The 12,398-nt window shown below is 42.6% G+C and overlaps 1 protein-coding gene across 21 annotated transcripts in view; it reads left to right on the top strand.

The window, feature by feature from the left end:
* The window catches only part of kcnma1a (potassium large conductance calcium-activated channel, subfamily M, alpha member 1a), a 306,999-nt gene that overhangs the window by 123,608 nt on the left and 170,993 nt on the right, over window positions 1-12,398 (top strand). For 20 of the 21 annotated variants that reach the window (XM_055928857.1, XM_055928776.1, XM_055928733.1 and 17 more), the window contains exon 2: window positions 4,312-4,482. In XM_055928857.1, the coding sequence (XP_055784832.1) occupies window positions 4,312-4,482 (171 nt within the window). The remainder of the gene's footprint in view (window positions 1-4,311; window positions 4,483-12,398) is intronic. The other variant, XM_055928724.1, reaches the window with a different exon arrangement.

Raw genomic sequence — 12,398 nt, 5'->3', positions numbered from 1 at the left:
TTAACTCTAATGAACTTATCCTCTGCAGTAGAGGTAACTCTGGGTCTTCCTTTCCTGTGGCGGTCCTCATGAGATCTAGTTTCATCATAGCGCTTGATGTTTTTTGCCACTGCACTTGAAGAAACTTTCAAAGTTCCTGAAATGTTCAGGAATGACTGACCTTCGTGTCTTAAAGTAATGATGGACTGTCATTTCTCTTTGCTTATTTGAGCTGTTCTTGCCGTAATATGGACTTGGTCTTTTACCAAATAGGGTTATCTTCTATATACCACCCCTACCTTGTCACAACACAACTGATTGGCTCAAATGCATTAAGAAAGAAAGAAACATTTCACAAATTAACTTTTAACAAGGCACATCTGTTAGTTGAAATGCATTCCAGGTGACTACCTCATGAACCTAGGTTGAGAGAATGCCAAGAGTGTGCAAAGCTGTCATCAAGGCAAAGGGTGGCTACTTTAAAGAATCTCAAATATAAAATATATTTTGATTTGTTTAACACTGTTTTTGTTACCACATGATTATTTCATAGTTTTGATGTTTTCACTATTATTCTACAATGTAGAAAATAGTAAAAGAAAACTTGAATGAGTAGGTGTGTATCCTTTTTTTTTTACGGGTACTGTCCATTTGTGTATATATAGTGTTTCTTCTCTTGCTTCATAGTTCTTAGAATGAGATGGATTAGTATGTCTAGGGCCCTGAGTTTTCCATGATCATGACCTGGCAAGGAAAAACTCAGGGCTGTGACTCTGTGGCGTCAAACACAAACAAACCAAGGGGGGGAAAAAAAACAATACATGTAGGTCAGTTGTATTCTGGGTATTTTCCACCTGTTCAGTATTCAGACTGTTGGAATACCTTAGGATGTCAGACACAGTATCATGTCACCCAAACACACACTACTGTCCCAGTCTGCTGACGTCACATAGTCCATTAACCAGAGACTCTGTTGGTATGGTTCTGACTCGTCTGTCGGCCGGTCCAGAGCATACCCAGGTGCAAACACTATTTAAAATCATTCAAAATACTTTATATGGACTTGATTGAGTTTGCCTGGCTTAATGAACCAATGGAAAAGTACCAAAACGTTAAACTCCAGCCATTTGACACTCGATGCAGACTTACGCAAACGCTCAAAGTATATGAAAGATTTCACATAGTGTTTGAACACAGGTCTGGTCCAGAGTGGACGAGCAGTGTCAGTGGGTCGTAATAAAATATTAACTACTACCCTGCCGTTAATACAACCCAGCTTCCTTGGAGGGGAGAGCGGGTCGCAGTCGAGAGCTCTGAAAGTTACTGGAGTGCCAGGGATTCTCTGTGACGCCATTCGCTGGGCTACACCCTATGGTTTAGGGCCTAGCGGTGACATGCTGACCTTTACTCTACCTCGCCAGGCGGTATGCATTGTGTGTGTGCTTGCAATCAAACCATGCAACTTAATGGCTGAAGGGGAAACATGTCAAAGGAAGTATTATTAGAGTGAGTGGATGTCTAAGCAGCTGCCTACGTAAGTAGCACTGCAGAGTATGGCGAGTCAATGCATTACAATGCAACTGTGCTCTGCTCATTCATTCAGTCACAAGATGAAGGGTTGAGGGTCCTGCATGACAACATTAGTCGTATGCCACTATACACCCCTAGGATGAATGAACTTACAGGCCCATGTGGGCAAAAGCAACAGAACGACTACACACACTCACACACGAACAAACACACATTCAACATATGGTGTTTGACAACCCTGACAGTGTGCGATATGATGGAAGTGGGTGTTTGTGTCTTTACCTCCACTCTTATGCATCAGCAAGCCAGAGCCTCACATTGCCATGCTAGAGCTCTTTCTCTCCATTACACTGTCTATAGGGACTCAAGTGATTGCTACCTTGGACCTCTTACTATTATGCAGATCTTGTGTCGGTTCATATGGTCATGTATTAATTAGGTAGATTCTATGAATACTTTAGATGGCACCTTGTGGAGCTATACAGTACATGTATCCTCCAAGCCCACTCTCATTTCAGGCACATGGTGCTAGATACTCTTGTCGAACATTGCAGATAGAAATATAACCTATAGAGCAGCTGTCATGATTCCCTATTTATATATGAAATAATAAACTCAGCAAAAAAAGAAAAGTCCCTTTTTCAGGACCCTGTCTTTCAAAGATAATTCATAAAAACCTAACAACTTCACAGCTCTTCATTGTAAAGGGTTTAAACACTGTTTCCCATGCTTGTTCAATGAACCATAAACAATTAATGAACATGCACCTGTGGAACGGTCGTTAAGACACTAACAGCTTACAGGCGGTAGGCAATTAAGGTCCCAGTTATGAAAACTTAGAACACTAAAGAGGCCTTTCTACTGACTCTGAAAAACACCAAAAGAAAGATGCCCAGGGTCCCTGCTCACCTGCATGAACGTGCCTTAGGCATGCTGCAAGGAGGCATGAGGACTGCAGATGTGGCCAGGGCAATAAATTGCAATGTCCGTACTGTGAGATGCCAAAGACAGCGCTACAGGGAGACAGGACGGACAGCTGATCAATCAATCAATCAATCAAGTTTATTTTATATAGCCCTTCGTACATCAGCTAATATCTTGAAGTGCTGTACAGAGACCCAGCCTAAAACCCCAAACAGCTAGAATGCAGGTGTAGAAGCACGGTGGCTAGGAAAAACTCCCTAGAAAGGCCAAAACCTAGGAAGAAACCTAGAGAGGAACCAGGCTATGAGGGGTGGCCAGTCCTCTTCTGGCTGGGCCGGGTGGAGATTATAACAGAACTATGCCAATATGTTCAAAAATGTTCATAAGTGACAAGCATGGTCAAATAATAATCATGAATAATTTTCAGTTGGCTTTTCATCATTAAGAGTTGAAAAACAACAGGTCTGGGACAGGTAGCGGTTCCATAACCGCAGGCAGAACAGCTGAAACCGGAACAGCAGCAAGGCCAGGCGGACTGGGGACAGCAAGGAGCCACCACGCCCGGCAGTCCCGACGTATGGTCCCAGGGCTCAGGTCCTCCGAGAGAAAGAAATGATCGTCCTCATACTGGCAGACCACGTGTAACAACACCTGCGGGACAGGTACAGGATGGCAGCAACAACTGCGCGAGTTACACCAGGGACGCACAATCCCTCCATCAGTGCTCAGAATGTCCGCAATAGGCTGAGAGAGGCTGGACTGAGGGCTTGTAGGCCTGTTGTAATGCAGGTCCTCACCGGACATCACCGGCAACAATGTCGCCTATGGGCACGAACCCCCCCGTCACTGGACCAGACAGGACTGGCAAAAAGTGCTCTTCACTGACGAGTCGCGGTTTTGTCTCACCAGGGGTGATGGTCAGATTCGCATTTATCGTTGAAGGAATGAGCGTTACACCGAGGCCTGTACTCTGGAGCCGGATCGATTTGGAGGTGGAGGGTCCGTCATGGTCTGGGACAGTGTATCACAGCATCATCGGACTGAGCTTGTTGTCATTGCAGGCCATCTCAATGCTGTACTTTACAGGGAAGACATCCTCCTCCCTAATGTGGTACCTTTCCTGCAGGCTCATCCTGACATGACCCTCCAGCATGACAAAGCCACCAGCCATACTGTTCGGTCTGTGCGTGATTTCCTGCAAGACAGGAATGTCACTGTTCTGCCATGGCCAGCGAAGAGCCCGGATCTCAATCCCATTGAGCACGTCTGGGACCTGTTGGATCTGAGGGTGAAGGCTAGGGCCATTCCCCCCAGAAATGTCCGGGAACTTGTAGGTGCCTTGGTGGAAGAGTGGGGTAACAACTCACAGCAAGAACTGGCAAATCTGGTGCAGTCCATGAGGAGGAGATGCACTGTAGTACTCAAGGCAGCTGGTGGCCACAGCAGATACTGTCTGTTACTTTTGATTTTGATTCCCCCTTTGTTCAGGAACACATTATTCCATTTCTGTTAGTCACATGACTGTGGAACTTGTTCAGTTTATGTCTCAGTTGTTGAGTCTTGTTATGTTCATACAAATATTTACACATGTCAAGTTTGCTGAAAATAAACGCAGTTGACAGTTTGAGTTTATTTTATTTTTACAGGGACAGTGCACATGAATCAACGTGAGAGGACATTTATTTTTTTGCTGAGTTTAGGTGTCTGATCAACAAAATGTTAACGCAATCTTTCTCTCTCTTTCTCCATCTCTCACTCCTCAATCTCTCGCTCCCCAATCTCTTGCTTCTCCATCTCTCTCTCGTTCTCTCCTCCATCTCTCTCTCTTTCCTCCATCTCTTTCTTTTTCCTCCACCTCTCTCTCCCCCTTTCTTCTAGGAGGCCCAGAAGGTGAATAATCCTGCTAACAGTCAGGCAGCAGATGGGACACCTAAGGGTCCTGATGAGAAGGACGAAGTGGTACCTGCCAGCGAGGTGGGGTGGATGACCTCTGTGAAGGACTGGGCCGGGGTCATGATATCAGCACAGACACTCACCGGCAGAGTCCTGGTACGTGCCCGAAGCATGTTTGTGTGTGTGTGTGGCGCTGTGTGTGTGTGTGTGTGTAGGGGTGTGTTGGTGCTTTTATTTTGAGCTGCTCTCAATCTCAAACCCCTGAAGATATTCTACCTGTCGTTCATATTATGTCAGAATGTGTGTGATGTCAGACATAATAGGCCGAGCAGAAATTTAACTGAGTTATTAAATTGACATGCCTGACTGGGATAGCATGTCAATTTACTGAGATACATTCTCCATATGCCTTAATGGGATGTTTTTGTGAAATGGGGAATCAGCTACGTTACTGTTAGATTGGAGGGTGCGTAGAACATGTGGTGTCTGCTTCTGACCAAAGACTGACAGGGTACACAGGGGTTGGAGGGAGGGAGCAAAGGACCCCTTGTCTGTGTCTGCTGCAGTGTAATCAGCTGATGATAAATCTGTCTGCTAGGCAGGGCTGGAATAAAGCATCCGGACTCCCAGCATGAGCTGTACTTAAAACCAGACAAAGGAAACCCCTACATTTTACAAGGGAAGAAACTCATTTTTTATTTGTAAAGGTAGAATGTTATCTTTTTTGAAATACTGACACATATAACACATGATAAGCCTGATTGTAAGACATAAAGGCTAATAAATGCTTATTAAAAAAAAGTCATACTTGCAGGCTTTAGGTAAAGTTCCAAAATGTATTGATTTAGGTGTTTCGTAGATGTTTGGTGTTTTGGGGGACTGAATAAATACGAAACTCAGAGCGTTGACCAAAACAAACACACAAAACTATAAAACCACTAACCCTAAAAGTGTAATTGTTAATATTTGGTGAGATGTGAATTCTTCACGTCTACTTAGAATATGTGTGCGGGTGTGTGTTCTCTCTAAAGCACCTGTCTGATATTGAGGAGAAATTAAGCAGAGGTCTGTATAGAGCAGTACTCTGCATAGAAATATCTCACCTACTGTGGTCTGTGCTACTTCTGATATTGTCTAGGTTTCTGCACCATATGCCTGCTTACTGACGCTGTAATGATATGCACGGGAATGCACTCTAAACAGTTAAGTGTGTATACAGGTGAATGAGTGTGCGTGTGCACGATTCAAGTGTTTGCACACATCTTGACATGTACAGTGTGTGTGGGCGGTGTTGTGGGACTCTTGCCATCCATCAGGCCTTTTCTGCAGATCAAAGCTGCGAGGAGCGTCTGTGTTCGCTGAGCCCGTTTCCATGTTACCATAGCAACTACAGTGTAGCCGTACTCAATCATCTGAACTGTGCAGGACAGGGGTAACACACACAGGGTGGCGTGTATACCATGTAGATTCAGTGACATAGGGAAGATAAATAAAGAAACCGATGTATGCGCTTAGAGCCCTAGGTCTCTGTTCATGTGCTGGTCTTGATGACTTTGCTGCTAATAAAGATCAAGTGTGCTCTGGGGCTTAGGTGTATTTAGATTCCTCTGGAAATTAGCTATCACAGCTTCGCCCCAATGCCTTCTGTCGAGGAGGTACTGTCAAGAGAATTATGTTCTCAATGTTCATAAACCAATTCTATTAAACTACTCAGGTTTTTTTATTAGTTTATTATCCAATAGGCCACAAAGTGTCCTATCCTATCCCCCCTTTGATACATGGCTCTGCCCATGTATCAATATTGCCGCATATTTAAACAATGACTGAGGTAAGATTAGTAAATTATCCTTATGTCTGACATTATCTTGTAGGAGCGCCCCTTTCATTCTCTATATGTCCAATTCTCCCTGGGGCGTTCGTTAATGTCTATCCTGTAACAATTCTCTGTGAAGTGTCTTATCTACTTTAAGATGTATCTGTGCTGCTTTCACAGGCACTAGTCAATGCTACTATTTCGGCCTGTTGTGCCGAATCATTTCTAGGCAATGGTTCAGTGTCAGGCCCGTTTTGTCTCCACTCAGTAACAGCCCCCCTTCCTCTTTCTCCTCTCCTCTCCTCTCTGCAAGCCATCAAGGTCTCAGCAGTGCAGGGAGGGCTTCTCAGTCTGCCCTTCCTCCTATCTGGCTGTCGCTCTTTCTCATAACAGTCAGTATCAAATATGGGTTGTTTCCAAATATTTATTTAAAATCACCCGTCTATGGTGGCAATAAGGTTATTATATAGTTTGATTAAGGTTACTTCGATGCTCTCAATGATCCTGAATCACCACAGCTGTCATATATCCCTGTCCTGTTGGCTTCGATTAGGTTCTAAATACTTAACATAAGTCTACCAGTAATCCAAGGCTATGCCATTTCTTTCTTCTCATTGGTTCAAATTACAAATATGTCAAAGAACTATAAACTCGTTCATAATTATCCATTACACAAATTACCTTAAAATCAGTATCACCAATGACCTTAAATTGATTATCCAAATGGGCCTCCCATGAGGCTGATCAGACCCCAAAGGAAAGCCCTGATAGAGGTCAAAGGTCATACCACCCTTTTACAGTCGTGTTTCATACTATATTATACAAATTAAAGAAAACCATCAAACATTTTCTACATGTTGTATCCCCGATTCCCAGAACATTCCATTTTTAAAAGAATTCACCTTTTTTTAAAGAATTCTGAGTTTTTAATTAAAACTCATGGAATATTAGAAGTTTTATTTTCTATGTGAGTGTACCCCTTTAAGATATCGTCTCTCTGGGAAACATGGAAATCTCCTCCAACCCAAACGTTTACTACAAACAAAACCTAATATCCATCGTACTCCCTCTAATCATAAGTTTCCCTTAATTTAACATACGACTTGACTAGTTTGGCCCAAGCTTGCTTTGCAACATTAAAACCCATTTAGTCTGTCTGCAAACAGTCTCTCAAAGTGCTTGATAGGAATACCCTGCCATTCGACACACATAACTGTGATCAATGCACACTGTCCCTGTAAAATAGAATTAACTCAACCTGCAATCCACTTTACTGACCTGACGTTGTTCCACGTAATGGAAACAGATTATAATGTTAGAATACATTGACCTTCTGTTCCAATTCACTGGTGTTACCTAAACAATCAAACCAAAAATTAATAATCAAAACTATCACGAATCCTTTACGATTCAACTATTTAGACCTGAATCTCTTACAGCCAAATATAGCCCAGTGAGCCGACTAACTGTCCTCTTCTTACCAGTGGACAAGAATATAACCTCTCCTAATTAACTTCCTGCCTTACCGCTATCGTACGATTAAAACCAAACTTACAACTCTCCCGTCTTTCGGCTTCACCCTTATGAATTTCTCCAGCCTTAAAAGTAATATGTAAATCGCCAAAATGTATAACCTACATCAGCCAATCCATAAGAATAAAAACACATTTTGATGGGGACAACTCTATCGCAATTATCTCTCCGTTATTATTTAGAATTCATCTGATTTAGGTGACTGTCTCTTCTATGATTCAGTAATTTAAATACGACTCCATTCTCAATACGTTATTCCAGCAAACCATTTAGGCAAGACACCGTCTTGCATCGAAATTCGCTTCGCTATTATTTTGAATTAGTCTCTCAATTTAACCTAAACAATCTATTAAAACGTTCAGTTTATATCTTATCCAAACACTAGCGAACGTATCTTTCCAGGCAAAACATACCAATAGTTGAATTATTGAAAAAAAACAGATTTTAGTCAATCGGTACATAGGCTGAGATGCGAACCCGAGTCTCCCGCGTTGTAGGCAAGAGTTCTACCCCTCGACCACCAACGCTATCGAAATGATTGAGACGCAAATAACCCTATTATTGTATTAAATGTCTAAGCGTTTCACCAGCGAGGATTCTCATTAATCTCGCTCTCGTTGTCTCTGCCTCTCTCTTTCTCTCCCGATTGTCACGCCTGTCCTTCCCCTTAGTTGAATTACAATTTTGGTGGTTGTGTCCTACTCGGTCACAATGTTTACAGGGAGCCTTACACTCCCGGGCGAAATGTCCTGTCTCATTGCAATTGAAACACTGCTTCTTATCGCAATTAAAACACCGCTTCTCTCTGTCTCTGTCATCGCGTTTTTCTGTTTTTCCCCTTCTGTTTAAAATCTTTCCTGCTTTTCCCCAAGAGTGGCGATGAAATATTCCGTTCCTGTCTGACCTTTCTTACTTTCCTTTTCCTTGAAGCCTCCTTTATGCTTCTCTACAATTACCCTGATAGTTACCATTAGGTACTGATCTCCTTTCTTTTCTATTCCTCCTCTGATTCTGGCTGTAGGAGTCTGACCTTTTTCTCTTTGTTCTTGCCTTTGACCCTCTCTCCTATCCTTTCTGTCTCTATCAGCCTACGTCCTCGTTCGCTACAATTTTCATAACTTTCCCTATGGTAGCTAGCCCTATCCTATCCTCATCCGACTCATCCGACTCCCTCTACTCCAGGAGGTTCCCCATATGGGGGTGGTGGTGGCGGGACGGGAAGCACTGGCTGCCGTCTCCTCACCACCACTGTTTCATCATCAGGATTCTCTCTCCACGCCGGGTCTATCCGGGTGGGCTATAATTTAGGTTTATGGGAGACCTCCAGAGGAGCCGTGGGAGTTATTGTTCCTAGTTGCTGGCTACTTACATCTTCCTTATTTTTTACTTCCTTTTTCTTTTCTCCGTCTGCTCTCTTCCTCGCCTTGGCTAACCACACCCTCGCTGTGTCAAGCCCCTCTGCCCGTTGTTAATCTGGCTTGTCTCCACATGCCTTACGTATCTGTCTTATCATTAGGTCCAACTTTTCTACGTCCAAACTTCCATCAAATCCATACTCCTTCCTCCACTTTAAACAGAAGTAGACATTTCTTTTATCTTATGTATGCATATCCCGCTCATCTCTGGTTAATTTTGGAACCTCCTTTGAGGATTTACTACCCATGTTTAGTAAAACCTTGTGTTTTCTATGCTTATTCTCTCAACCTGCATGTATGTATTTCTATGATCTATGTATGTGCTCTTTTTCCCGTTATCCAATTACTATATCTGCTCTCCTGCACAATCTATGTGTGTGTCTCTTTAATCTCTTACTCAATTGCTATCTTCCTTTACGATTGTGTCTGCTTTTAAAATTCTGATTAAATTCTTCCTATGTGTCTCACTATTGATGTGTATGTCACTACTCCCTATGTGTGGGCTCACACTCTATGTGTATTTCGCTATCTCTTAACCTATGTGTGCTTTTCCTTTCTTGAAACTTTATCTATAGTGGTGTCTTTCGATCGGACATTAGGTCTCACCGTTTACAACCTATAAGTTATTTTCCAGAGGTCATAAATCCCTAGTCAGCAGCCTATTGTTCTGTTGTTCCTTGTTCTTTTTACGTTAATATCTCGTATCTCACTCCGCCGCTTTATTAGGTTTCCCTTCTTTCTCCATTTTTTTGACTTTATTTCAGTATTGTCTTTTGAATCGGATCTATGGCTAATTCACTTTTGTTAATTGGCCATTTAAGTTATTTGTTCGCATAGAATTACTGTCCTATCTCACAAACCTTAGCAATATCCTCAGACTTTAGGATTTTATTTAGGTATGTCTTTTGAATTGGATCTATGGCTAATTTACCACATGTTAATTAACCATTTAAGTTCTCCTATTTGCACAAACTCCCCGTCCTATCTCACAGCACCTATTTACTTCCCTCAAATAACCTTCCGGCCATTCCTGTGCTAGTGCACATGTACCTCAGATCATTGCGAACCTGCTCCCTCAAACAATTTTTTGCTAATACACAAAGTAAAAGTCTCCTATATCTTAAATCATTCCCCCAAATTCGTGAATAAAGATGACTGACCTTCGTCTTGAAGACTGGGAAAAGCAATGTAGGTTGGATCCCGTCACCGTCTCTGCCGACCTTAGGTATATACCGGCCTGTTATGGAACCCCAATGTCACGGGACAGGTCTTTAATTTACGGGTCAATGACCCGCCCGTGCACGGTATTTCGGCGTGGTACCTTCGGACGGCAGGGAAAGGTATTGGGATCCGGCTCGAATTATGTTCTTAATGTTAATAAACCAATTTAATTAAACTACTCAGTCTGCTAATCAGGATTCGTAAGATACTGATTGAAATGAAACAGACAGAAGCCCAGCTAAAATAGTCAATAAGGTTAATTCACGGGAACGTTCTAAAGTCAAGAATACAAAGACATCTATTTTATAGCTACGCACATACATTTGCACACAAACAGTAGGTATCTTACGCCCACACTGTCCTGCTACCCAGCCGACAAAGATTAGGGACCGTGAGAACACCGTGAGAATCACTCCCTGTTCTCTCTGCAATCTCTGTTGCCCCTAGCCAAGGTCGGCCCCGAATCTTGCTCGGGATTGGCTCAAGACACTATAATAGACATATTGTTTGACTGACTAAAACTACACACATCATTAATTATAACTTTATGATTCTAGTCAATTTCTACAATTATATGGTTTCAGAGTGGAGTATTCTAATCATTCCTTTAAAGCTATAAATTCCATCAACAGGTACGCGTATGTACAGTGTATTCAAACCCCTTGACTTTTTCAAAATAAAATACAAATCTCATTAATCTACACACAATCATGGGTGTAGATCATGGGAGAAGGGCCTTGGTCAGGGAGGTGACCAAGAACCCAATGGTCACTGACAGAGCTCCAGAGTTCCTCTGTGGAGATGGAAGAACCTTCCAGAAGGACAACCATCTCTGCAACACTCTACCACTCAGGCCTTCTTGGTAGAGTGGCCAGACAGAAGCCACTCAGTAAAGGCACATGACAGCCCGCTTGGAGTTTGCCAAATGACACCTAAAGATTCTCATATCATGAGAAACAAGATTTTTTGGCCTGATGAAACCAAGATTGAACTCTTTGGCCTGAATGCCAAGAGTCATGTCTGGATGAAACCTGGCACCATCCCAGTCAACATAGGCCTGTGGACTACTTTCAACACCTTGTAGAGTCCATACCCCGATGAATTGAGGCTGTTCTGGGGCTAAAAGCAGGGGGGGGGGGGGGGTGCAACACAATATCAGGAAGGTATTCCTAATGTTTGGTGTACTTAATGTAAACATTAAGAACACCTGCTCTTTCCCCTTTTGTAGGCCCGCAGGCCACCAGTTCTTAGTGTTTGTACGCTCAGTGTACATACATGCATAAATGCATACATACATGCTCAATTGCATTCCAACTAAAACAAAAAAATATTGAAACACAGAACAAAAACCTTTCCGTTATACAACTTATATTGTCCTGCCTTTCAAGCTTTGTAAATAAAATGTACAACCAGGAACACTTCTGTACTGAATAGCCATTCAGGTTTCTCTTCATCACTACTCCAGAATAGGTCTGGTTTCTGTTGTTGCATTTAAAAAAAACATGTACTCTTAAATCATATAAAGTACAGTAAAATACATGCAATTAATTATTGATCTTCTCATTTATGGCATTGAACCTACCTTCAATTTCCAGAGCCAGTATCCCCGTTCTCAACTGAGCACACAAGGATCTTTTGATTTCTTGTTAGGTGAGAGGTGACATAGGGTTCTGGATCATAGGTGTTTTGATCTGGTTAGAAGTTATGAGTTTTGGTTTTAGCCACATATCAGTTGACCATTTTTCTTTGAGGGTGAACTTGTGTTGGATCATGTTGACAATGCATCGTAACGTATTTCTAAATACGTGTTGTAGATCAGCTTCCTGAAATATGTCATTGAGATCCTTTGTCCAAGGGTAATTGTGTGTTTTACCCTGGCATATTGATAACACGGTTTCATAACCTAATAATTTCGCCCCTCTGTCTTATTTTCACTAGGCTCCCATCCCATTGCCAGCAGCATACCACCCTGCATACCACTACTGGCTTGCTTCTGAAGCTAAGCAGGGTTGGTCCTGGTCAGGCCCTGGATGGGAGACCAGATGCTGCTGGAAGTGGTGTTGGAGGGCCAGTAGGAGGCACTCTTTCCT

This window comes from Salvelinus fontinalis, chromosome 1 (assembly GCF_029448725.1).
Source record: "Salvelinus fontinalis isolate EN_2023a chromosome 1, ASM2944872v1, whole genome shotgun sequence".
Taxonomy (NCBI): domain Eukaryota; kingdom Metazoa; phylum Chordata; class Actinopteri; order Salmoniformes; family Salmonidae; genus Salvelinus; species Salvelinus fontinalis.
The sequence above is the reverse complement of the archived record's forward strand: the minus strand, read 5'-3'. Positions and strand labels throughout refer to the sequence as shown.